This window comes from Cinclus cinclus, chromosome 26, assembly GCF_963662255.1.
Source record: "Cinclus cinclus chromosome 26, bCinCin1.1, whole genome shotgun sequence".
NCBI lineage: Eukaryota > Metazoa > Chordata > Aves > Passeriformes > Cinclidae > Cinclus > Cinclus cinclus.
The window spans coordinates 1,694,825-1,721,490 of record NC_085071.1 but is presented as its reverse complement, the minus strand read 5'-3'; the positions used below and the strand labels follow the sequence as shown (position 1 = coordinate 1,721,490).

General features: G+C 59.0%; 1 protein-coding gene across 1 annotated transcript; it reads left to right on the top strand.

Annotated features, from left to right (window-relative positions):
• Positions 1 to 695: 695 nt before the first annotated feature.
• Positions 696 to 26,666, top strand: NKAIN1 (sodium/potassium transporting ATPase interacting 1). Its single transcript, XM_062509033.1, has 6 exons — positions 696 to 749; positions 21,165 to 21,302; positions 21,627 to 21,707; positions 23,409 to 23,606; positions 24,254 to 24,314; positions 26,581 to 26,666. Exons 1-6 carry the CDS (start codon positions 696 to 698, stop codon positions 26,664 to 26,666), a joined length of 618 nt encoding a protein of 205 aa, XP_062365017.1.

Below are 26,666 nucleotides of genomic sequence, written 5' to 3'. Positions count from 1 at the left end.
GGGAGGGATAAGGGGGGAGCATCTAACAGCCCTTCCCCAGGGTCTCGCTCAGCCGCACCTGGCTCCGGAGGGGAAGAAAAGAATAATAATAAAAATCTTCGATTTAAAAGACAAACGTCGATGATTAAGGATAAGGATAAGGTCAAGCGGGAGCCGCGGTGCGGCGGAGGGGCCGCGCTGCCCGCACCCCCGGAGGCCGCCAAGGGCTCGGCGCGGCGCTGCGTGCCCGGCCCCCCCCCCCCCCGCCCCGCCCGGCCGCGCCGCCCGCCGCGCCCCGCCGGCTGCCGCGTCCCGCCTTGTTCCGGCCGCGCCGCCCGGCCCCGCCCGCGCCCCCCTCCCGCCCGCCCGGGGCGCGGAGCGCGGCTGTGCGGGAGACAATAGCGGAGCGGGCGGCTCCGCGCCGGGCCGGGCCGGGCATGGGCGGCCAGGGCTGTGCGGCCCCGCGGCCCCCGCGCCGCCCGAGCGGGCTGTAGCGGGGTGGGGGGCGGAGGGAGAAGGGGGGCGATGCCCCGCGCCGAGCTCAGCCCGCCGCTGTGCTGAGCCGGCGGGGCTGGCCGGAGGCTGGAGAGCGGGACATGGTGCTGGAGACCCCCGTGACGCTCCCCGGGTGACCAGGGGGCGGCTGGCGAGGAGCTGGAGCGCGGCGGCGGAGCGAGGCCACGGTGAGGGAGCCCCGAGGATCCGGCTGGGGAGCCATGGGGAGATGCAACGGGCGGTGCACGCTGGTGGGATTCTGCTGCCTGCAGCTGGTAAGGCTCATCGGCATGCCGGGGGTGCTTTGTGCGAGATGCCGCCTGTCACCGCTCCCCACGCCGCCTCGGCGGTGACCTTGTGTTCGGATCAGCTCGGGGATGCCTCATCATCACCCAAAAAAAAACCCAAAGAAAAGGAAAAATGCTGATCTAAAAGATAGGCGATGCCACCCTCATCGCCTGCCTCAAGGCAGCGCTGGCCGGGGACGTGGATGGCGACCCCTTCCCTGTGTTGCCAGTGCCCGAGGTTGCGTCTCCAGCAGGTGTGAGCTTTGTTCCCAACTGCAATCTCTTCCCTCCGAGTTCACTCCCGCCCGCGGTTTCCCATTCTGGTGACTCCACGGATGCGTCTCGGGGTGCTGATCCCCTGAGTCGGGGCGAGAGGGAAACTTGGAGCCGCTGCCAGCACTTTGGAAACTCCTGCTCCTGAGCGGGACCCAGCTGCCCGCGGTGGGAGGACACCGGGACGTGGCGGCAAGGAGAGAGGGTTGATTTCCACGGGCTTGTCGGGTTTCGTGGCAATTCCGTGCTGCTTGCCGCCGCCCGCGAATCAATCTTCATCAGGCTCTGCCAGAGGAGCCGGCGAAGGGAGCGCGGGGGGGATCCGGGGGGTTTCTGCTCAAACCAGCGCCGGCGAGGTTGCGATTAATTATCCCGGCAGGGTGGTGCGTTAATGGAGAATCAGCAGCCTCCAACTTGCCCCCGCGGCCGTGCCGCGCTCGTCACGGCGAGGAGAGCAGGGAGGGACTGCTGAAATCTGTGGGGTCAGCTCGTGATGTCCCCGGGGATGCGGGGTGATGGATGGATGGAGGCGCCGATGGAAACGGGCTCCAGAGCCCTCTGGAGATGAGGGTGGCATCCTGCTGACAGGCACTTTCGTCCCAGCTCTTGTTCATTCTTCATCCTTCAGCAGGCAGCGGGTGGGGAGGGGTCTCCACTTTTGGATGGGAGGTACACGAGGTGCTGGGGGGATGGGGAAGCTTTGAAGCCAGTGCTGAGCTCTGGGCAGCAGAGGCACAGCGGGATCATCCCCAGGCTGGAGTCCCCCATTCCCAGCAGGAATGGCCTCTGTGTCCCCTGCTGTCCCTTCACTCCGCTCTGTGAAGTCTCGCTTGGCGTTTCGCTCACCCGATGCAGGATAAATCCAGCGGGACTTTTCCAGGTATGCAGCAGTTTCCTTGACTTTTGGTCATATTCTTTTTTACCACTCGGCTCCCAGGAAGGTTTGTGGGTGATTATTCCCCGAGATATCCCAGACCCGAGGGATTTTAATCTGTTTGTTTCAGGGCAAGGCTGAATTGGTGCAAGCTCCTGGGCTGGGAGAGAAGCTCCTGTTCACACCCGGAGGAACTTTGTGCTGCTGGTTGGGGTCAGGCTGTCCCCTCCACCCTCACCCTGTGTGTCCTGGTGCTGTTGGCATCCCCAAAATCTCCAGTCCCTTACCAGGGACCTTTCCAATCCAGGCTCATCCTGGACCAGCTTGTCCTTTGGAATGCTCTCCAAAGCTCCTTCCTGGTTTTGGAGGCAGCAGCTTCCACCCCACCAGTCATGGAGAGATGCCCCCAACCCTCAGCTCCTCATCCTGGGGCGAGGGGTCTGGGTGCCCACCCATGGCCCTCTGCTGAGACAGCCCCAAGCAACTGGAGGTGGCAGTTCCACCCAAGCGTCCCCTGGGGTGACCAAGGCCACCCTGAGGTGACACAAGACCTGCACCAGGCAGAGCTGGGGTTTGGGATGGAGACACAGGGAGCAGGGATGATTCCCGACTCCATCCCCACTCCCCTCCTCTGCTTCACCCCCAAGATGAGGATGGCACCAGGGGGCTCATGTCCCCCCACCCAGGTGGCCCTGACACCTGTCCTGGGTACTCTGTTCTGTGGGTGGGGATGGCTGTGCTCCCAATGTGCCCAGTCATGGGGCTGGGGTTCCACTGGTGTGTGTGGGGCTGCCTGGGAGGCCATGCCCCGTGGCTGCAGGACCAGGTCATACCACGAGTGAGGCTGCCCAGGGAGGGCACGGCTTTGCTGAGCCCCCTGGCCAGCCTGGGCCTCGGTGTCCCTTGAACGGCAGCGTGGTGACATCCAGCCCTCTCTGAGGTGATGCCACTATCTCTGGCTGGTCCTCCCTCCCCAGCCCAGGCACCTTCCCCTGGCTTCCTGTGTGCCACCGTCACTCCACATGCACCTTCACATCCCCGTTGGTTTCCCAATACCCATAAGCTGCTCCCTTGTCCTCCTGGTCCCGGGGGTGCTGTGGAGGCTCCAAGCCCCCAGGTGCAGCTGGCACCCATTGGGCACAAGGTCCCTGATCCAGAGGGGCCCTGTCCCCTCTGATCCACATCTGAACCAGTCTGGGAAACTGTTTTTGGGCCATGACACCACATGGAGCTGCTTTGGAGGATTCAAGTCCTCCAAGCTCCTTCACCCCAGGTGAGCCCATGCTGCGGGTGCTGGGTGACTCCAGTCTTGGAGACAAGCAGCACATACCAGATTTTTCCTCCATTAATGTTTTTTTCCCTGGAAAAATCCGCTTGCCAAATACACACCAGCCCTACCCCACCTCGGGAGGGACCACCAGCAGATATTCATGATAATGAGGTGGGATAAAAGCAAAACTCCGGGGTTTTCCTGGTTTCCCCACCAACTGGGAGACACAAACCTGCGTCTGTGACCCGTTGTTGTGGGATTCACCTTTTCTTCATGTGAAGTGGGAGCTGCTGAGGGAGTTGGATGGGGCAGGCACCCGAGGTGACACTGCCCTGCTCGGGCATGGGGGTGTGGGAGCCACACAACATTTGTTAACTCTGCAGCCTGGTAGGGTTGGGACAGCTGTGCTGCTGCCCGGGGCTGTGCCAGCCTTGGTGACAGTGATCGGGACATGGGGATATCGGGACACGTGCCGCTGGCAGCTGCCAGGCCGGATCTGTCCAGCTGCTGTCATGTGTCCCTTGGCCGCTCCGCTCTGTGCCCCGCGGCCGCGCTCAGGCTGGTGCAGGATGCTTTTCCTCCAGCTGGCTCTTTCTCCATCCCAAACTGGCGATCCCATCGCCCCGTCCCTGTGGCCGCTCAGCCCCGCAGCTGGGTGGGGACAGGGACGCTCCGCGCTCCCACCTCCGCCTGGGAGAGCCGGGAGCCGCTTCCAACCGGGGTCTCGTTTCCTTCTTTGTTTCTCTCCTTCTCCTTTAATTGGCTGGAAAAGCAGAGCTGGGTTGGCACCTCCCGCCTGCCGGAGCCTGCCAGGCTGGCGGGGTGCGGTGCGGGGCCGTGCCGTGCCATGCCGTGCCAAGCCGGCGCTGGCATCCCCGCGCCCTGCGGGCTTGGGGCGCAGCAGAGGGGCCGCGGGTCCATCCCATCCTCTTCCCGAGCCGTGGGGTTCGCGCAGGGCACCGGGACCCTCTGGAATGTGATCCCCGGCTCCGAGCCGGGAGAAGGAGCTCAGCAGCTCGGCTTAACGAGGGATGGCTGAAAGGAGAGGATGATCCTTCATCCCCAGCCCTGTGTGACAGCGGGACCCCTCTGCACCCCTGCGGGGTCCGTGGCCCTCCCGTCCCCTTCCGTCCTCCCTTCCTGCTCTGATTTCCGTGGCTTTGGCCACCACCGCGAGCACAGGTGGGAACCACCCTCCTCCGACATCTGCCGGCATCTTTTGTCCTCGTCCGGCTCCGGCTGCTCGGGGACGGCCCGAGGACCGCGGGGCCGGGGCCGCCCCCGGCCGCATCCCCCTCGCCCGGAAAGGGGGAAAGGAGCCCGGGCTGAACCCGGGATGGAGGTTTTCAATTACACAATTAAATGCGCAATTAGGTGTAATTACCAGCGCTCAGAAGGTGCGACTGTTCATAATGGGCTTGTAATCTACTGCCGCCACTGTTTGTACTGCTCCGCTCCGCTCCCTAATGATTATGGAAAGCTTTCCCATTTGCATGGTTGCCATGGAAATGGGGGGCAGGCAGGAGCGCGGGGATGGCGAGGGGAGTCCCTCACTTCCCTGAGCCCCCTCCCTGCCCCACATCCCCTCCCCGTGGGGTGGCCGACATGGGTGTGGTGATACCTGCTGTTCTGTGGGGTCACAGGTGCCGGCATGGAGGGATGAGGATCCTCCAGGGATGAGGATCCAGAAGGTGGGAATGTGTTCTAAAAGCCTGAAAAACCCCACCCCACCCCGTCACCTCGCCGGGTGAGCGCCCCGAGAGCCCCGGAGGGACCGAGGGTCTGGGTGGTCGTGGAGAGGCATCAGCCAGCCCAGACCTCCATGTGGGGAGCATCCTCCAGCACATCCACATTCCAGGCAGGGTTAGAAAGGTTTATTGACATGAGTTTGGGAAGGCAGGGCCTCACAGCTCGCAATTAAAACCGCGATTAAAGTGCCGTATGTCTAAATTTGCAGGACCAGCTAATGTGCACCCAAGAGGATTAACGAGGCTGCCTGAAGAACTCCCTAAATCATTCATGGCGGATCTAACCAGAGCTGGGAGCGAGGGGGACTGGAAAATAAATGTCTCAGAGGGCTGGGTTATAGAGAAAATAAAGAGAATGAGGCTGAAACCAGCCTGGCCCAACAGCAGAGCCGTCAGAGCATGGGAAGGAAAGGTCGATGTGAGCAGAAAAGCCTAAAGCAGGTGGGCTCATGGAGATCTGGGAAAATGAGTTGCCCAGCCAAACCTGGATCTTGTTTCTTCTTGAGCTCAAGGGCTTGGCTGCTGGAAGGGGCTGAGCTGCCCCAGCAATGTCTGGATGCTGATAAGGAATTTGATTTAATCCCAGGTGGTTTCTGTTAGGAAAAAAAATTAGCACTATAAAAAATCAATGATGCTCATTTATGGACTAGGTAGAAAGAAGAGAATGAATAAAATCATCGCTGGAGAAAAGGGGTGGGATGAGGGGATGGTGGTGAGCAGAGCCTGGCACAGGAGAGTTCCCCTGGAAGTGCATCCCAGCCAGCCCATGGGGCAGGTGCGTGTCCCATCCCAAAATCCATTGGCAAGCCTTGAGAGGGGGATAGGAAGAGGGAGCCTGAGGATGGGAGATGTGGCAAAACAGCCTCTGGAGAGGCTCAGGGTTTGTGGCTGTTCTGAGGGAAAATCACAGAACCCTGGAATGGTTTGGGTGGGAAAGGACCTTAAATCCCACCCAGTGCCGCCCCTGCCATGGCAGGGACACCTCCCACTGTCCCAGGCTGTCCCCAGTGTCCAGCCTGGCCTAGGACACTGCCAGGGATCCAGAGACAGCCACAGCTGCTCTGGGAATTCCATCCCAGCCCCTGCCCAACCTGCCAGGGAACAATTCCTTCCCAAGATCCCATCTGAATCCCTCCTTGAAGATGGCAAGGTGGAAGAGATTCCCAGTACCAACAGTCCTTAGTGCAGGAGAAAGGAGCAAAGTGAGAGTGTTTTGGGGAGAAAAGTGTGTTTTCAGCCCTGAGGTGATTAACCACAGCCAGAAATCAACTCTGGGTGTGCTGGCCTTCCCCTGCTGCCTTTGGCCAGCGCTTGCCCCAGGCTCGGGGCCATCTTTGGAAGCTGAGGACAACAGGGACATCCCCACAGAAGTCACAGTGGGCAGCCACAGGGTGGCTGAGTGGGGGGTGCTGAGTGCCCCGGGTTATTATTCCAGCAAAGAGGTTGGGTTTGCCAACCAAAGGGAGTTTGCTGCTGGAGGATCTATGAGCATCTCATGACCTCCTCGTGGTGTTATTTATTCACAGGCTCCGAGCCCAGGGAGTGCTCTCCCTGCCCGAGGCACTGATGGCTCCCACCGCTTTTTCCCTCTGCAGCTCTTGGTGCTCTTGGCTCCTCTCTGCTCAGTTCATCTAGAGAGAAACCCCAGGGAAAGCCTGGAGGGGCTGAATAATGGAGCAGGGAGGGTTTGGGGCTCAACCAGTTCAAAACTCACAGTGGAGGAATTCAACTCCCAAAGGGAACCCCACATCCCTCTCTGGGACAAGGACCCGACTTGGAGCTCCCAGCCCTGCCCCCACAAAGTTGGCACAGGGGTGGGTCGGGAATTTGGGAGGATGCTGGGGGCGGGTGCCAGGACATCCTCCCAGCCTCGTGCCCATTCCCAAGGCTGGGAAAGGCTTTGTATCCCACTGCCCATCACCTCGGAACCCTCCTGCAGGCACCGCCTCCCCCGCTGGGCCGGGAGCCCTCGGGATGCTGCAGCCATCGCCTGGGGATATCTCATCCTTAGGGAAAGGGGCAGGGATGGAAAATCCACAAATCCCTCACGCCCTGGCTGTTTTCACAGCCCTCCAGCGCCTGCTGTGGGATGTGAACCCATCACTGCAGCGCCTGGATGAGCCGTGTGCCGGCGGGTGGGAACCCTCCCAGCCCTCATCCCGTGCTCCAGGCTGTATCCCCGTTCCTCGTGCTCCTGGAATGCACTGGGATGTCCCTGTCCCAAACGCAGTTTGGCTGGAATTGATGGAGAGCTGGGGGTTGAGAGGGGAGAGAACATTCTTCCCAAATCCTGGGGGATGCTTGGAACAGCTCAGAATGGCCTCCTTGGCACTGATTTTTTTTTCTTTGCCCCCATTTGAAAGCAGCTATTTGTTTCAATTTCCAAAATATGGACGTAAATGGCTGGAAAATTGGGAAGGCAAAGTGGGCAGAGATCAGCCCAGGCTGTGTTTAAACAGGACATTAAACCACGAGGGGTTTTTAAATAAGATTTATAACAGCTCCCATGCACTTGGGGAAAAAATTCCCCCTCTTTTGGGTCTCATCGGCAGCAGAAGGAGATCTGGGGGGGAAAAAATCGATGGCCCAAGTGCTGCTTGGGAGCAGCGAGACAGGATGTGCCCCTATGGGTCACTTTAGTTCATAGGGATCGTTCCAGCTGGGATGGGAGGTGCTGTGGGACCTGCCTTGGGGTGGTGCTTCCCTGTTCACCCTCAGGGCTCAGCACATCCCGGCGCTTCCAGGGGTTTGGGAAGCAGGAGCTGAGACGGAGGGAGGGATGCAGGAGGGTGCAGGGTGGGTTTGGTGTGAATCCAGTGGGATCCCTGAGCTGACCTGGGGCCACCCTGGTGCCACCTCCTGGCTCTGTCCTGGCAGAGGGGACCCGTGCCCTGGGGATGCTGGGGGAGGTGGTGCTGAGCATCCCCGGGTGCCCAGGGCTGGCGGTGACAATGACACTGCAGAGCCGCCGGCGCTGGCTGTGTCCTGGCACCCTGGTCACCCTCACTGCCCACACCGGGTCTCTAAGCAGGGGCACCGTGCCTGGCCGGGGTCACAGCTGTGCTGTCACACACAGGGGACGCAGCCACGCTCGGGGCTGCCCTGCTGCTCGGCTCTCAGGCTAATTACCTTGATTAGGGCTAATTAGCACTCTGGGGTACTTCGGTGTTTTCCCATGGCCAGATCGATAGCGAGGCCCTTTCCCACCACCGATGTGTGTCCTGGGAACAGCGGGAATGTGGCACCAGGGACGGAGAGGAGCCAGAGCAGGGCAGATTTGCCTCCCCTGGGCTCTGCTGGGGATGGAAAATATAAAACCTTTGTGGGTGGGATTTGGGAAGCCAAAGGGCCAGGGGTGACCTGCGTCCCAGTTTGGGAATTGGGGCTGCAGGGAGCTGTGGGAATGTCACTGGAACCGTGCCACTCCCCCGGGCACTGGTGCCACCCCAGAGGGATTCCCAGGTACAAACCCCGAGTGGGAAATGTCCCAGGGGAGAGGAGGAAGCTCAGGGTGGGAGCTGAGGGTGCCTGGGGTGGGAGCATTGGAGTGGAAGGTGCTGGGTCATGGTGGAAGATGCTCAGGTGGGAATCAGGGATGCTCAGGGCTCTCCTGAGGGTGCTTGAGGTGGTTGGGGTGGGAATGGAGAGTGCTTGGGGTCAGAGTGGAGGGTTCTTGGGGTGAGCATGGTGGGTGCTTGGAGCAGGAGCAGAGGGTGCTTGGGATGAGTGAAGGGTGCTTGGGTTGGCACTGGGGATGCTTACAGTGGGAGAGGAGGGTTCTTGGAAGGCTGAAGCTCATGGGAGCCCCAGGGAAGCCCAGCCCATGCTCTAATTCCGTGCAGGAATGGCTCGGATTAATGGTGGTGCTCAGCCACTGCCTGCAAGTGTCACATTGAGAGCCCTTGGCCCATCCTCCTGGGCTCTCTTCCCCTCCTCTCCACCCCACTGGATCTCAGCAGTGGTGACAGCCGTGGCTCTGGGGCCCAGCTGGGTCCCCCTGCCTTGATTTGTGTCCCCAGCTCTGGGAAAGGACCCAGATCCCACCCGTGGAAGCAGCAGCCAGGCCAGGGTCGGCAGCTTTGCACAAACCCTTTGCAGGCTCAGATTTGTGTTTTCTCTGCTTTTCCCTGCCCTGTTTTGGCCCAGGAACCCACCCTGGGGACACCTGGCATCTCCATCTGTGCCTGTGGGACCCCCTGAGCTCCTGTCCCCTGTTGTCCCCTCCTCTGCTGTCACTTCCAGCCCATCACCGGCCCCTTGCCAATTCCCCCTGGCAGCTGCCGGGACTCTCAGGCCAATCCATCCTTCCCTGGCCCTTTCCTGCAGCACCTGGCACCGTTTTCCCTCAGCTCGGGGAGCGGGGCCACAGCCAGAGCCCTGTGACGGGCATGGGGCGGCACAGGGCTGGCACCGAGTGCCCGTGGTGGCTGCTGGGGGGATCACAGAGCAGCTGTGGGGGCTGAGGGTGCCCAGGGCTGGAGGTGGCACTGGGGGATGGCACCTGTGGGTGGGCGGTGGCATCCCATGACCATTGAATGGGTGATGGGCAGCCCTGGGGCCATGGGTGACAAGGCCAGGCTTGGGTGGGGACATCCTGGGGATGATGCTGTGGGCTTGGCACCAGACGTGGGAGTTCCCAGGGGCTGGTGGTCCCTGTGCCGACCCTGGCTGTGCTTCAGTCCCCTCCACTCCAGCTCTGCTACTGCCTGTGGTCACCCTGTGCTCCCGGAGGACACCCAGGATATTCCCCCTGTCCCCCTGCGAGGGACACAGGGCAGTCTGGATTGATGGGAATGTCAGGGTCACTGTTTTATTCCCTGTTTTGTTACCTCCTGGGAATTTGCCTCGTGCCTCAGATTTGGTGGCTCCCCCAGGGATTCCATTTAGCAGCACAGCCTGGTGCTGTTGTGACCAAGAAACACCAGGGGGTTATTAAAAGTTTTATTTTTATTTTTTCCCCGATTTCAGCAGCTCTGTGGTGGTGGCCTGTGGAGAGGTGCAGGTCCCCCAGTCCCTCTGGGGGCAAGGACATCCCTGTCCCATTCCCAACCCTCCTAGGGCTGCATCTCACCTGGATTTCAGCCTAGTGCCCCCTGAGCCCAGCCTGAGCTGATCCTGATCCAGCACTACAGGGAGCTGAGGTTGTCTGGGGAATTTGGAGTGACTTTGAGGTGTCTACCTGTGTGTCTGGTGGATGTGAGGAGCTGTATTTAGCGACACCCTCACCCATTTGGGGCTGGTTTATATCTCATTGGTGCAGGTCCTCTCCATTGTCAATCCAGGACTTGGGTGTTTCCCCCAGCTTTGGCACCCGTAGGCCCCAAACCTTCCCCTCTTTTGGGTGCACCCACAGCAAGAATGAGGATTTCCACCTCAAAATGTGGGGGCAAGTCCCAGCCCAGCAGCACCCACTGGACACTGGACTGATGCTCCCACCACTTTCTGGGGTCCCCCTGCAGCTCCTTCCATGGGAAATTGTGCTCTGGGCTCTCCCCATGTCCCCCTGCCCCATCCCCTCCTCCAGGAGGGGAATGCTGACCCCACTAATGACCCCAAACCCACTAACAACCCCGTCCCCCCCTCCTCGCAGCAGCCCTAGGCCCTAATTATTTTTATTCCGACCCCCTCCCCCCCAGAAGGAGCTGTGTGGCATCGGGGTCCCTCGGGTATGTGACACTTCCCAGACAAAGCAAACCCGGCCCTAACAAAGGGCTTTGAATGATGCACGTGGTGAGGGCCGGGCAATTAACAGCGCCCTGGTTTAGCGGGGTCACGGGTGGGGCTGCTGCAGGGCAGAGGAGGGAGCAGGGAACACGGGAAGAGCTCCAGAGCCCCATTTCCCATTTCTGGGGACCCCACGGGGGACCCCAGCGGGTCCCTCACAGGGAGTGGCCCCCGCCCTGTGTCCAGGCCTTGCCGCTGCTGCCTTGGGTTTTCCCTCGGTATTTCCCTGTGGAAAACCTCATCCCTCCCGGGGCTGTGTCCGTAAGGGGGATGGGGTGGGCAGCGCCCCTCACCCAGCTGGCAAAGCTGTCCCGTGTGGTTACAGCAGGAAAAACAATTGTGGGGGGAAATCCCAGTTTTCCCAGTGTGAGGATGGCCCTGGTGCCAGGGGTTTGGCTCACATCCCTGCTGGGTGTCAGGGACTGCTGCAGGGTTCGGGATGTCACCTGCCACGACATCCCAGTGTCACACTGTCTCATTAATGGATTTGTTGGAGCCAAGCGGGAGGGTCCTGGATGGATCCAGCCCCTGGAGCTGCTCATCCATGACCCCCACCCAACAAAGGGGCTGGAAAAACCCACCCCAAAAACCCCTCTCACAGGCGGGGGGATGAGAGGGGGGTGAAGCAATTAATAAAAGCAATTTTTATGGCTGTTTAAGGAGCCTCAAATGAGCTCCCAAGTGAGGCGGCTGCCGAGGGCTGTGGGTAATGAGGAGCTGGTGGCCACAGCACATCCTCCCCAGGATAAACAGGAAAGGGATCATTGGGATCAACAGTGAAGGGATCATTGGGATGTACAGCAAAGGGATCATTGGGATCAACAGTGAAGGGGTCATTGGGATGTACAGCAAAGGGATCATTGGGATCAACAGTGAAGGAGTCATTGGGATGAGCAGCAAAGGGATCATTGGGATCAACAGTGAAGGAGTCATTGGGATGAGCAGCAAAGGGATCATTGGGATGAGCAGCAAAGGGGTCCCTGGAATCAGCAGCAGAGGGATCATTGGGATCCACAGCTAAGGGATCATTTGGATCCACAGCGAAGGGATCATCGGGACCAGCAGCACTGGCTCCTTCACTGAAGGAGTTACTCCAAATATTCTGGATTTCTTAGGACAGTGCATCCCCTTGGATGCCTCTCCTGGATCCAGCTCCTGTAGTCCAGAAAGCCCCAGGATGTGGGTGGGTGGTGGGGATGGTCGGATGCTCTGGTCCTGTGGGATCCTGCCTGGATCAGTCCCATTGCCAGGGCAGAGGGGCTCCACTCCCACCCCTGGAAGCCATGACAGGGATGGGGGATTTTAGGGAGAATGTGGATGGGATCGTTATCAAATTCCTCAGTGGATACTGAGATGTCCTGGGCAGACTTTTGCACCCCCAAAAGCTCCTCGAGGGCTCAAGAAACATCCCAGCCCCTTCCCTGCCACTCACCACTCCCACCCCCAATCATTTTCCTTCAGTCAGTGGGAATTTCTATCCCTGCCTTGGGCTCATCCAGCATCTGCTCCTTGCAGGGTACTCATCCAGCCAGGAGACCCCCAAACCCTCCAGGTCCCATTATTCAATAGATAAATAATTCTCCAAGAAATTCTCACCCATGGGGGGTTGCTCCCATATTTAAGCACAAGATCCCCCATATTTAGAATACAAACACCCTAAATTTAAACCAAAGGTTTCCCATATTTAAGCTCCCTATCCCCCAAATTTAAGCAAAAAGGTCCGCCAGTTCCAAGACCAAGATCCCCAAATTCCAGCCCCAATCCCAAAATTTAATCCCAGATGGGAGTGGGCAGTGGGGGGTGGTGCCCCTCACCCGGAGTCGCGGGTGCCCGTGGGTTGTGGAATTACCCCGAGGAGAGGGAAATCCACCGGGGTCATCCCATCAATCCCATTTGTGCCGGCAGCTCCCTCCTTGCTGGGCAGCGAATCCCTCAGAGCCGGGTGGTTTGATCCCGGGTTTTAAAGCTGAAAATTGGGATAAATGCTGGAAGAAACACCCACACGCGCCGGGCCGGGTGGGCGCACACGGGGACCACCTCCAGATGTCCGCTTCATCCCTCCAGGATGTGGGAGCGTCCCCTCCTCCTCCAAAACAATCCCAAGAAAAATCAATATTTTGGGAGCCGTTTCGCCTCCCCACCGGCTGCCGCCGGCTGCTCCTTTCGCGGCGACATCGCTCGCAGGGATTATTTTTGCTCCCCGGCTCATTAAGGGGGTTGTTACCAGGCAGATTTCCTCACCCGAGCTTCTCCTTCCCAGCCCGCGGGCCGTGGGAGGAGGGAATGCCGGTTTCCATAGAGATGCGCTTGGCTTTAATCAGGGTTTCTTCCCTGGGAGAACTGATTACGGAAAGTGACGCTAAATAAATCAGTAAATTGGATTTTTTTAGTGTATATGCATACATATATATACATGTATATATATATATTTAAAATCATTTTTTCCCTTCTCCTCTATCGGATTATATTAACGGTGTCTTTGAAGCACCGGTTGATATTTGGAGAGTACCTCTGGCTTCTCCCAGATATCGGGATAAAGAACGGAAGCGGGAGAATTAGCATGGAAATTGCCTGCGGCTTGATCCTTGTCCCCCGCGGGCTGGAGGGGATATCTCCTCCGGCATCCATCCTATCCCATCCTGGAGGGCTTCGGCAAATTTTTGGAGCAGATTGTCCCTTTCCTTTGCTTTTTCCTGCCCTTTCCCTTCCCATATCCAGCCCCAACCTTTGTCTGTGTCTCATTCACAGAATTTGTGATTCAGGGAGTCAGGCTCCCCACATCTTTCCTGGTTTCCCCATTTTATTCACTCTGGGCAGCGCCCCAGAGTTCAGCTCAAGATTTCCCAAATTTAAGGACAAAATCTTCCATATTTAAGCCCCAAATCCCTCAAATTGAAGCCTGAGATCCCCAAACTGAAGCCCCAAATCCCACAAATTTAAACCCAAATTTAAGCGCAAAATCTCCCAAAATTTAGATCCCAAATCCATCAGATCTAAGACCAAGATCCCCAAATCCAAACCCTAAACCCATATTAAAGCACAAGCTGTCCTAAATCTTAGAACCCAAAATTAAGCCCCAGCTCCCCCAGATCTCAGCCAATGATTCCCTCAAATTTAAGCCCAAAACCTTCCAAATTTAAGCCCAAGTTTCCTCAAACTGAGACCCAAGATCTGCCAGGTTTAAACTCACCTGAACCCACAGATTAAAGCCCAAGATCCCCCAGGTTTCAGCCCTGAGTGATTCCCCAGTTGCTTGTGTTTTTTTATTATTATTTTTCCTTCGTTTTCATTATTGCTGCACCTCTCAGTGTTTCCTGCTGGGAGTCTCCAATGGGATGCCTGATTGAGGTCTTGGATCAATCCTGATTTTCTCTACTGGGCTGTTGGTTTGGGGTCCAATGTCCCTGGGGATAACAAATTCCTCCAAGGCTAAGCCAGGGCCCAGGGATCTGCATTGGGGCAGGACAGGGATTGGGATTGGGATTGGGATTGGGATGGGATGCTTTGAGAGGACAGCAGGTTCTCTGGCCACCCCAGAGCTCCCAGCCCTGCTCCCACGGGTTTGGAGCAGCTCCCAGCTGTGTTCTCAAGGCACGACCTTTCTCCGGGGCTGGAGCTTCCCTGCCCTGCCGTGCCTCAGTTTCCCTGAGGACCTGCTCCGATGGAGCTGCTCCCCCTGCCCAGGAGAGTGGATCCTCCTGGTGCAGTCCTGAGCAGGAATCAGGGCGATTTCCAGGGACACTCCTGGCACCCTCTCACCCCCTCCCAGCCGTGCCCCCCCCCCCCCCCACGGGCTTCCCAAGCTTTCCAAGGTCACTGCAAGGTGACGTTGGGGGGGGAGGGGGGGGTGCTGAGCGCCAGCCCGGGATTAACGGGATCATCCCGGCTCCCTCCTGCGGGAACTGCCGCGGTTCCCGAGGGGACGGAGCGGTTCCCGAAGGGATAGAGCGGTTCCCGAAGGGATAGAGCGGTTCCCGAGGGGATGGAGCGGTTCCCGAGGGGATGGAGCGGTTCCCGAAGGGATGGAGCGGTTCTCGAAGGGATAGAGCGGTTCCCGAAGGGATAGAGCGGTTCCCGAAGGGATAGAGCGGTTCCCGAGGGGATGGAGCGGTTCCCGAGGGGATGGAGCGGTTCCCGAAGGGATAGAGCGGTTCCCGAAGGGATAGAGCGGTTCCCGAAGGGATAGAGCGGTTCCCGAGGGGATGGAGCGGTTCCCGAAGGGATAGAGCGGTTCCCGAAGGGATAGAGCGGTTCCCGAGGGGATGGAGCGGTTCCCGAGGGGATGGAGCGGTTCCCGAAGGGATGGAGCAATTCCCGAAGGGATAGAGCGGTTCCCGAAGGGATGGAGCGGTTCCCGAGGGGACGGAGCGGTTCCCGAGGGGAAGGAGCGGTTCCCGAGGGGATGGAGCGGTTCCCGAAGGGATGGAGCAATTCCCGAAGGGATAGAGCGGTTCCCGAAGGGATGGAGCAATTCCCGAAGGGATAGAGCGGTTCCCGAGGGGATAGAGCGGTTCCCGAGGGGATGGAGCGGTTCCCGAGGGGATGGAGCGGTTCCCGAGGGGATGGAGCGGTTCCCGAAGGGATGGAGCGGTTCCCGAGGGGATGGAGCGGTTCCCGAGGGGATGGAGCGGTTCCCGAGGGGATGGAGCGGTTCCCGAAGGGATGGAGCGGTTCCCGAGGGGATGGAGCAATTCCCGAAGGGATGGAGCGGTTCCCGAAGGGATAGAGCGGTTCCCGAGGGGATGGAGCGGTTCCCGAAGGGATAGAGCGGTTCCCGAGGGGATGGAGCGGTTCCCGAGGGGATGGAGCGGTTCCCGAGGGGACGGAGCGGTTCCCGAGGGGACGGAGCGGTTCCCGAGGGGATAGAGCGGTTCCCGAGGGGATGGAGCGGTTCCCGAGGGGATGGAGCGGTTCCCGAGGGGATGGAGCGGTTCCCGAGGGGATGGAGCGGTTCCCGAGGGGATGGAGCGGTTCCCGAGGGGACGGAGCGGTTCCCGAGGGGATGGAGCGGTTCCCGAGGGGATGGAGCGGTTCCCGAGGGGATGGAGCGGTTCCCCGTGGAAATATCCGTGTAGGAGGTCAGCACTGTGATGGGCGGACAGGGAATTGAGCTGCTTCGATCGCCTCGGCTTTCCTTCGTTGTGGAAAACTTTGCTGGTTGAGAGGCACGAGGGGGAAAGGGATCTCACGGGAGCGTTTATGGGATGCCGCCAACACGAGCTGGCCGTTTTGTTAAAGCTCAGTAAAATATAAATGCGATATTGTGCCAGTGTTAAGGAGATATTTTGTCAGAGGTGAATCAGTTAGACCAGCCTGCTCGTGGGGAAATCGGGAATTCGTGGTGTTTTCAGGGAAAAAAATCCCCAAGCAAACAAAATTCCTGGGGTTCTTTATGGGGTTATTGGAGCCAAATGCACCCAAACCCCACAGTTTGGGAGCTGATGGGGGTCAGGGCTTTGTTTTAGGGGTGTAAATGAGGAGGAGCTTCCTCCTGAGATGAAAATCATCGGGAGGTGATCATGGATTCCTTCTCCATGTGGGAACACCAAATTCCCTGGATTTCAGCGTTCCAAACATCTCAGAGCACCGTGGAAGTTTGGGGGGAGGGGGTGGTCTCTTTGCCGTGCCTCAGTTTCCCTTTCCTGTGATGGAGCCAGAACAGGAGGGGCTGGTTTGATCCACTACATTTAGGGGGAAATAATAATAATAATAACAGTAACAACAGTAACAACAACAGTAGCAACAATAACAACAATTTCCCAGCCCTCCCTGATGGAACCCTCAGGAATGGATGGAGCCAGGAGCGTGGACGTGGGAGCAGGGCTCGGAGGGCACCCAGGGGTCTCCGGGGGGTCCCAGGCGTGGGGACACCCCCAGGGGTGAATCCCATGGAGCAGATTCCATCGGGATCCCGGGGTGCAGCGTCCAGCCAGGCGCATCCAGCCGGGGCTGCGTTCCCATGGCAACGCCGCCGGATGCGGGAGAATGAAATAAATAACTGGGAAAAGGGTGTGGGGATCAAATGGGAGAGAGGAGGGAAAGCCGTGGGACGGGCGGGGGGCGCTGGGGGGTCGTGCCAAGGGTCCCTGCGAACCCCAAGTGTCCCCGATCCCGGGGACCGGGGCTGCTCCAGGAACTCCCATCTGGGGGGTTCAAAGGGGCTGTGCAGCCACCAGGAGCCCCCCAAAACCTGCAGCATCCACAAGGGATTGTCCCAGCTGGGGAAGGACCCGATTTGTGCCTCTTTCACCCCAGTTTTTTGCTCCTGCCGTGGTTTTGCTCCTGCATAGGAGTCAGTTCCCAGTTGGGGCCGCATCCTACTCATCTGCACCCGATGCTGGAGAGGGATTGAGACCCCGGCGCCTTTAATTTCTTTCAGTCTGTGATTTTATGAAGGTTTTTGCAGATGTAAGTAGGTCAGGAACTTGTTTCCAAGTCATTAAATGAAGTCCCTGGGTTCACAGCGGTGTTTGCACCTCCTTAATAGCCAGCCGTGCTCTGCTCTCATTTCAATCGCGGCCGATTCCCCTTCCTGGGGCTGGAGCCGCTTCCCACGGTTCCTCGTGAGCAAGGGAGGGCGTTGGCAGAGCCAAAACGCATCAAACTGCCTCAAAAAGAGAGGCGGGGGGAGGGAGGTGAGCCTTAAAAGGAGTCGGGGTGGGGATGTGGGGTCCCGGAGCACCTTTGGGGTGGGAGCCGGGCGCGGCTGATCCTGGGGCTGCGACCGGAGCTCCAGGGATGCTCCATCAGCCCCGGGGCTGTGGAGAACATTCCTTATGGATCGGGCATCCTGCCCTGGGGCCGTTCTCTCCGAACACCGATATTTTTTGGGGGCCAAACTCCCAGAGATGGTGGATGTTCAGGGACGGGGCGAGCGATGCTTTCGCAGCATCTTCGGCCGCGGCACGGGAGGAATCAAAACGGCCAAATCTCTGCAGAACGCAACGAAATGAAAGTTAAATCCCTGGCGAACCTCGGGCATATGGTGTGCGAGAGGAAATCACCCGGCTGCAGGATAATGATCCATCGGGGGGGGGTCAGGAACCCTGCCCGGAGGGGAGGGCGCGGAGGGGAGCTCAGAGCTCAGCCCGAGGTGCAGACTCTGCTGCGGGGGTGAAGAGCAGCAGGTAGCCAGGAACAGCATCCTGCCCATCCCGGGATCCTGCCCAGTGCCAGCTCCAGGATCCTGAGTGTTCCGGGAGAGCTCAGAGCCCCTGGCAGGGCCTGAAGGGGCTCCAGGAGAGCTGGACAGGGACTGGGGACAAGGCATGGAGGGACAGGACACAGGGAATGGCTTCCACTGCCACAGGGCAGGGCTGGGTGGGATCTTGGGAAGGAATTGTTCCCTGGCAGGGTGGGCAGGGCTGGGATGGAATTCCCAGAGCAGCTGTGGCTGCCCCTGGATCCCTGGCAGTGCCCAAGGCCAGGCTGGACATTGGGGCTGGAGCAGCCTGGGACCGTGGGAGGTGTCCCTGCCCATGGAACAAGATGGGCTTCAAAAGTCCCTCCAGCCCAAAGCGTTCTGGGATTCTCTGGTTCCAGGAGGAGTGGGAAGTGCTGGGCAGGAAGGTTCCTGGTTTCGAGGGAGCTGGGTCTGGGATGTTCATCCAGCACTCCCCAGCTTGGTCACCGTCAGATTTCCAAGCTCAGTTTCTCAGCTGTGGTGGGGAAGGTGCTCCCTGCTGTCCGTGCAATCATCCCAGCACAGCCAGGAGGGATCCAGCTCTCCCCACCTCCTCGTGGGAATTAAGAACTGGGAAAACTTGGAGTGATGGGATGGATCTGAAGAAGGTGAGGGAAAACCAAGTGAGATTCAGGGACAGGAGAGCTCCTTCTCTCTTAAATTTGGTGCTAGCACCAAATCCCATTTTCATCTAGCTCTGCCTCCCTGGTGCCATCTCCCCAAGCCCCAGCTGAAACCCTCAGCTCATGTCCTCACTAGTGTCCCCTCCAGACACTGTCCTCCCCTCACCCACTGAGGAAGTTTGGTCTCTCCTGCTTCGATTTCCCGGTGAAAATAAATCCCTGGGATGAGCGGGATCCAGCACCGCCCCCAGCTAATTGATGTGATTTGCTGCAAAGAGAACTTTTGGGGCCGATCAATGAATTTGTCAGTGTTTAATTAAGAGGGAGCCCTAAAACTCGTTGCATTGATCAGCCACAGGTTTATCTTAATTAGCAGTGGGATGGCGTTTGCATCCCAGCTCCGGAGCCGCTGGAGCTGGGAGGGGAGAGCGGCGTGTGAGCGGGGCTGGGGGGCTGTGGGGCTGTGAGCACCAGGAATTCCCATTCCAGGAGCTGGGCAGCCTGGGAAGGATGCTCTGAGCCCCACGGAACAATTTTTGGGTTTTGGGGAGCCGTGCTGGGGGTGATGCTGACCCCCAGAGCCAGGGCTGCTGTCACTGAAGGGCTGGGGGTCCTGAAGGTCCCTCCAAGGGACATTTTATCCCCAAAGGATCAGGGACAATGCTCCAGGGGCCGGAGCAGCCTGAGGAGCAGCACTGAGCTCAGAGTGCTTGCTCAGCTCCACAATTCTCTGTGCAGGATCACCAAACTTGGACTCCCCCGCTGGAGGCCGTGCCTCAGTTTCCCTATTCGTGGAACACGTGGGGAGGGCCTTGGAGTGCCCTTGGAGTGCCCTTGGCAGGTGGTGAGAGCCGGCAGCTGCAGCCACACTGCCTTTGTGCTGTCTCTGTTTGTCTTTTAACCTTCGTCTGCATCCCACAGGGGTGGAAAAGCCAAGATCTGCTCTTCCCATGGAGATAAAAGCTGCAATAACAGACCCAGCGTTGGACCTGCTGGGCTGGCTCCAGCAGAGCATTGTGGTACAATTTGCAGTCCCTGCTCATCCTTGAGGAAACTGGGGGGTTTATCCCTAATTTTGCCTCTTTGGGATGGAGAAGGGTTTGATTCAGCTCCTCCTCTCTAAGGCTATCCCAGCTGGAATTAAGGAGCTGCATGGATGCGATCCCTTCCCTCCAGCTCTGCAGGATGCTCTCAGGGGCTCTTCCCAGCCCCATCCCTCAGCTTGGAGCATCCCTGGTACCCAAACTTCCCATGCAGCTCCTGCCGAGCTCTGCCGACAGCCCCCAGATGGATGGGTGGCCATAAAACCCCGAGCGCCGCGCTCCCTGTATCATTTATTATTTACATTCCTCAATTTAGGAGATTTACAGCCTGGCTGTGAGTATTTCCAGAGGCTGTTTTCTTGGAGAGTTTAAATAGCAGGGAAGTGAATTAAGTCTCATGCAAACAGTCTTGTCCTGGCCCCACAGGTCCAGGGACTGCTGCTCTGTGGGTTTGCATCACCTTTAATTAAAATCAGGGTCCTGCTGGCACCGATCCAGCAGATCCTATCCCGGGGATCGTGTAGGGAATGGGATATCACAGTCCTAGGGTGGAGCGGGGTGTGAATTAGAGCCTTCACAAAGGAAATTCAATGAGTATTTGGAGTTTTATGGATGGGGAAACTGAGGCACAGCTGGTAGATGCACATCCTTGGGAAAAACTCAGACAAGGACTTTCCCCACCTCATTAAATCCCCCCTGTAATTAGGACTCACTAACTCAGGTTGGGATGCTGCCTGGGACCCTCATGGGTTCTCCCTAATTCCAGATTCCTTTGGGACCTGCTGGTGAACGGAGGGGGGATGCAAAGTCCTTTTTTCCCTGTGGGTTTTAGGATGAACTCCTCCTTTTCAGGCAGCAAATTGGGGAATGGGGCCGTCGGGAGAACTGGAGGCTCTGGAACTCTCAGGGTGAATCTGGGGCACCTCAGAGAGTGATGGGACAAGGCTGAGTAAGATAAATGGAAAGAAATTTGGGGCTCCCAGGCTGCTGCCAACCTGTCCCTGTACCTTGTGATGTGCCAGCACCCTCCAATTCCCTAAAACTTCCTTAAAAGTTCTCCTAAAAAACACGGCCTCATCCAAAATCCCCATTTTTTAACTAATCCATCACTGGATGTTACAGAGCTCCCACCTTACCTTCCCTCACCCCTTCCTCAGAGCTAATTCTGTAATTAAGAGTAATTGAGGTGGAGCCGGCAGCAAAGGGAGCCATAAATCAGTGCTGGGATCAGGGCTGGGTGCTCTCAGGTGGGGGATCCATCCCCCTGCAGCATGGCCTCGTTCATGGGTTATAAATGATAACAGCAACAACAGCCTGATGGATCCACGGGGCTGGCCACGACGGGCAGGAACTCAAGTACGGGAGCTGGAGGCTTTTGCCATCATAAATCATTCTCTGGGATGGGTTTTCAGCAGCACCCGAGCTCTGAGTGATGGGGAAACCGAAGCACAGAGGGTGATGTGGGGCTGCATCTCCTTGCATTCCCCCTTTAGCTCCATATATCCCCGATAACCGCTGTCCTGCGTCACACGGACACTGCAGCCCGCTGCAACCCATTATCCATGGAATTCCCAGCAATTCCCAGCCTCTCCTCGCCTTCAGCACCGCGGGAGCCGCCGCGGGGCCCGGCCCTGATCCCCGCTCCCCTCCCCGGCTCTGTTCCAGGTCGCGGCGCTGGAGAGGCAGATCTTTGATTTCCTGGGATACCAGTGGGCCCCCATCCTGGCGAACTTCTTACACATCATGGCCGTGATTTTGGGTATTTTTGGGACTATCCAGTACAGATCCAGATACCTCATGATGGTAGGTACCGCCCCGGGGGTGCAACAGCGTCACGGCGGGGGTGGCCCAGCCGCAGGTCCCTCCTGTACCCTGGGAGCAGAGAAGCTGCGGCTGCTCCGTCCCTGGCGGTGTCCGAGGGCAGGCTGGACGGCGCTTGGAGAGGGACAGGGGAGGTGTCCCTGCCCACGGCGGGGGGGGGGGGACGGGGTGACATTTAAGGGCCCTTCCACCCCAGTCCACGCTGTGATTTTGGGATTCCACGATCCAAAGCCGGTCCCCTGTGGATGCAGCCGGCGGGGCGGGCCGGGGCGGGGTGTCCGTGCCCTGACCTGTCTCCTCTCGCAGTACGCGGTTTGGTTGGTGCTGTGGGTCGGCTGGAACGCCTTCATCATCTGCTTCTACTTGGAGGTCGGGCGCTTGTCACAGGTAACGCCCCCACCTTCCTCCTCTTCCTCCCTGCATCCTCCTTCCCTCCATCCTTCCGTCCTTCCTGCTGTCCCGCCCTTGCGCTCCTCCTCCTCCCCTTCCTTCTCCCCCAAAAGTGCCCTCCCCAGAGCCCGTGGGTGCCCCCAGCCCCGCAGCAAAGCGCTCGCCCGATGCCGGGGGTGCTTCGGGATGGGATGGGATGGGATGGGATGGGATGGGATGGACAGACTGGCAGTTCAGGTCAGGCTGGCAGTGTGCGGCCGTTTCCAAACCCAAACTTAATTTCCTTTGTATCCATTGAAGGGATAAAGGGGAGGTGGAACAGCGGGAACAGGGATGAGCAATAGCAGGAAAGTTTGGGGCAGAGCCTCTGGCAGGGATGGAGAGGGCAGTGATTGGGAGGAGCTGTATATTCCCAATTTCCCCGGGTCTTCTGTGGCTCCCAGCTGTGGCATTCCCGGCTTTGGGAAGTCACCCTGTGGTGATGGGGTGAGGATGTGAGTGGGACCGTGCCTCCACCACACCCTGGGCTGTTAAATGACAGCTTTTACACGAAAAAGAGCAGAACTTCCCGCAGGGAGGGGGCAGCAGCGGCTGCTTTGAGCACCCTCAGCCCAGGGTCGGGGTCCCTGTGCCGAGCTGTGCATCCCTCCCCCGGCTCTGAGGCTGCTGGGACATCACGGAGGGCTGGGGACAGCCAGCTCCGCTCTCTCCGTGCTGCTGCAAGCAGGGAAAAGCCTCCTGGGGGTGGTCCACGGCTTGGAGCACATTCCGAATAGCTCCAGGTCATTTGAGGCTCTCCGAAAGCGCTGGGTGCGCGCAGCAGGATGGGGAGAGGGGGAGGATTCCCTCCTACCACGGGATTTTGGTGGAAATCCCCGGTCCCCGTCACGCTGCGATGACACAGCTCCCGCTCGTCCTCTTTCCTGAGCCTCAGCCACATCCTCCGGCTCCACAAACCCAAACCCACTCGCTCCTTTTCAGGTTTTTTGCCGCCCCCAGCAGCAAAAATCTTTTAATCCCAGATTGGTGATTTCCTGCGGAGGATGCTCTGCCCCAGCACAGGCGGTGCTGGGGGGGGGCCGCTGGGAGGGCTCTCCGTGGGTTTGGGGCTCCCCAGGGATACCAGGGGGGCTCTCATGGGGTGGAAAGGGGCAGACAGGGGTTGAGGATTACCCCCCCCCCCCCTGCAGGGGGCTGCTGCCTTCCCAAGGCCACCCCACAGCTGCTGGAGAGGACACAGGCAGAGCCCTAAAGCTTCTGTGGGGCTGACCAGGAGGGGACATGTGACAGGAGGACCCTGTAAGACTCCCTGGGGATGTGATGAGGGCATGGCACCCCAAAACCCCAGGGGAAGCCACAGGGGCTGCCCTGCACCCCTGGAACTCGCTGATGGCGGCTCCCATGGTCCCATCCCTGGGACGGCAGAAGGCACCATCACAAACAGCTGCTTCCCTGCCACTCTGCTGACTGCTCTGTGACACCCATCCTGTCACCTGGGCATCACCTGGATGCTTCTTGACCAGATGGCCACGGCACCAGCATGGGAAGAAGCCCCAAACCCCGGGGCTGCTGGCTGGGGGTCAGGGAGATGCCCTGCTCTGATCTCAAGGAGCATCCTTTCCTTGGGAAAACCCGTTTTCTATCTAACCCTCCTGCGAAGAGCCTCGGATCTACCACCTGTGCCTCCTCCTCCTGCAGGACAGAGACTTCATCATGACCTTCAATACCTCACTGCACCGCTCGTGGTGGATGGAGAACGGCCCGGGCTGCCTGGTGACGCCGGTGCTGAACTCCAACCTGGCGCCCGAGGATCACCACGTCATCACCGTCAGTGGCTGCCTGCTCGACTACCAGTACATCGAGGTGGTGAGCAGCGCCACGCAGATCTTCCTGGCGGTAAGGGGCCCTCTCCTCACCCTCCATCCCAAATCGGGAGTGGGACAAGGTGGGGTGATGGGGTCGGGCTGAGCAGAGGTGCCGTGGTCCAGCAGGAGGTGCCCCTTCATTTGCCACATGCACCACACATTTCTCTCCACCAGAGAGGAGCAGACAGAACCCTGCCAGCACCCCAGGAGTGCTGCCTACCCCAAAACTTGCCAGGTTGAGGGCTGGATGCTGCAGGGATGGAGGAATCACTCACTGGGAATGAGCCGCTGGAATGTGCTGCCCGCTGGGAGGGAGTGTCCCCAATTGTCAGTGGCTGGCACCCCCTGTGGGGAGCTGGGAATGGGACGCATTTGGAGGCAGAGCTTCTTAAAAAAAAGAGCTTTAAGGGGAATCGGGGTCCCCAAAGGGGCTCCCAGCACTGTGTGGGCTCAGCACCCTCTGTGGGTGCCAGCCCTGGCCCCCTTAGGGTGCCCCCTTGTGCAGCTCAATCCATCCAACCCTGCTGCACCCCAAACTGCCCTGGGATGGCTCCCGGGTCACTCCCAATACCCCTGGGTCACCCCCAGCCGAGCCCCCCAGCACTGTGCTGGTTCTGCTGCCCACCACCCCATAACCACCCCATAACCATCCTCTCCCTGCCCACTGTTTTTTCCCAGCTCTTCGGCTTTGTCTACGCCTGCTACGTCAGCAAAGTGTTCCTGGAGGAGGAGGACAGCTGTAAGTGCCTTGACTGGGGGTGACAGGGGCACAATGTCCTTGGCTGATGCCAGCCTGAGGGGTGGCAGCTCCCCGTGGGGTCTGGGTGAACAATGCCTGGGTCCCAGACAGCTGAAGAAATCCCCTTAGTTGGGTTTTTGCCCCGTTTTCCCATCCCTGGTGAGGCAGGGGTGCTGGGGTGTGATGGGGCAGCCCCTCCCTCCCCCCCAACAGCCACGGGGGCTTGGGGATGCTGTATCTCCCTGGCTGTGTCCCCACTGCCAGGATTTCACTCCAAACCAGGTGTAAAAACAGCATTTTAGGCCAAATGAACTCTAACTTTTTTCCAACCTGTATTGCTCTTTCTGATCCAACCCTGATTCCTGCAAACACCCCTCGGGAAGTGCCCCGGCCCAAATCAACCAGGGGGTCGAGGCTGTGGCTGTCCAAGTGCATTAAAAGCTCCTCTGCCATTAATTAATTCCCACCAGCTGGCAGATCCCAGCAGGGCTGTGCCACAGCCACCTAGATGTGCTGAGCACCAGCATCAGCATTGGGATCAGCATCCCACCAGTGCCACGGACCCACAGGTGGTCCCAGCCCAGCCTGGGGGTGCAGCATCCCCGTGTTTTCCCTCCTTTCCCATGGAAACAAACATCTCCATGTGGAATTGGCTGCTGCCTGGGGGAACAGCTCCTTTCCAGAAGGGTTTATCCAGCACCAGCGGCTCCGGAGCGTGTTTGCACTCCCACAAACTCCCACACCCAGCACAATTTTAATATTAATGCTGCCTCAGCCCGGGATGCAAATGCATCTTTTTAATGGAATAACTTATTAGATTTGGAAATGGATGGATGGCATCCAACTCGAGAGCTGGCAGAATAGTAAGTTGGGAAGGGAAATATTCCAGGAGAGGGGGGCTCTCTCCTGGAGCTCTCAGCTCTTGGACACCCATCCCAGCGTGGGATTCTGTTTGGTTTGGGGTGCTGGGTGGTGATGGGGATCCTAGAAGGGTTGGATTTCCCATCTTGGCTGCACATGGAGCCCACCCCTGTGCTGGCTGTGCCAAGGTCTGGGGAAACATGGGATGATCTGGGAGAAGTTGGGTACCCGCAGCCAGCCAGGGCATGCCCAGAACACCCAGGGTCCCCAGAGCTGCCCCAGCACCGCTCGGGATCAGGGGCCGGGCTCTGACACCGGGATCCCCCCGGGAATGGGCTCGGAGCAGGAGGAGCCTCCAGGCTGGAAATCTAAGCCGTAAAAGCTGATCCGTCGTGCCTGCAATCGCCCGAGGTGACAGCCTCAAACGAGCGCTAATTCCCCCATTATTCTCCTTAAATGCCCCCTCCGCGGACAGGGGAGGGAATTTCCCCCTCTCGGTCCAGCGGCAGCGCCGGGGCAGTGCTTGGGGAGCAGAAAGGAACCGCCGGCACCGGGAAGCTGCTCTGGCTCCTCACCCCCGGTTCTCAGCGGTGTTTTCCCGGGATGCTGCCACAGTTGCCCTGCTGTTACCTGGGATGAAGCCTTGGCCGGGGATGCTGCTGTGCCTCCCCATGCTCCATTTCAGGCTGCCCAGAGAACCTGTGGAGTCTCCTTCCCCGGAGGGATCCGAAAGCTGCCTGGACAAAATTACACGTGCCCTGGGGGACCCTGAGCGGGGGGTTGGACTGGGTGACCACCAGTGGTCGCTTCCAATCTGATCCAGTTTGTGGTTCTGATTTATTCCCCTGGGATGCTTCCACCACCGGAAGGCAGCACCGGGATTCCCCGGGTGCTGTGGTGACTCAGGATCACAGAATCATGGAATAGTTTGGGTAGGAATGGATCTTAAATCCCACCCAGTGCCACCCCTGCCATGGCAGGGACACCTCCCACTGTCCCAGGCTGCTCCAGCCCCAGTGTCCAGCCTGGCCTTGGGCACTGCCAGGGATCCAGGGGCAGCCACAGCTGCTCTGGGAATTCCATCCCAGCCCTGCCCGCCCTGCCAGGGAACAATTCCTTCCCAAGATCCCACCCAGCCCTGCCCTGTGGCAGTGGAAGCCATTCCCTGTGTCCTGTCCCTCCATGCCTTGTCCCCAGTCCCTGTCCAGCTCTCCTGGAGCCCCTTCAGGCCCTGCCGGGGGCTCTGAGGATTTCCCAGTTGCGCACTGAGAAGTTGCATTTCCCTGGGGTGCTGCATTTTGCTGGGATGCAGCTGCAGCCCGGGATGTTCCCTGTCCCACGGGTGCCCCGGGACCTCCCTGCTGCCCTTCCCAGCTCACCCCTCTGCTCTCCTGGCTCTCCCCAGTTGATTTCATCGGCGGCTTTGACTCCTACGGGTACCAGGCACCACAGAAGACGTCGCACCTGCAGCTACAGCCGCTCTACACGTGA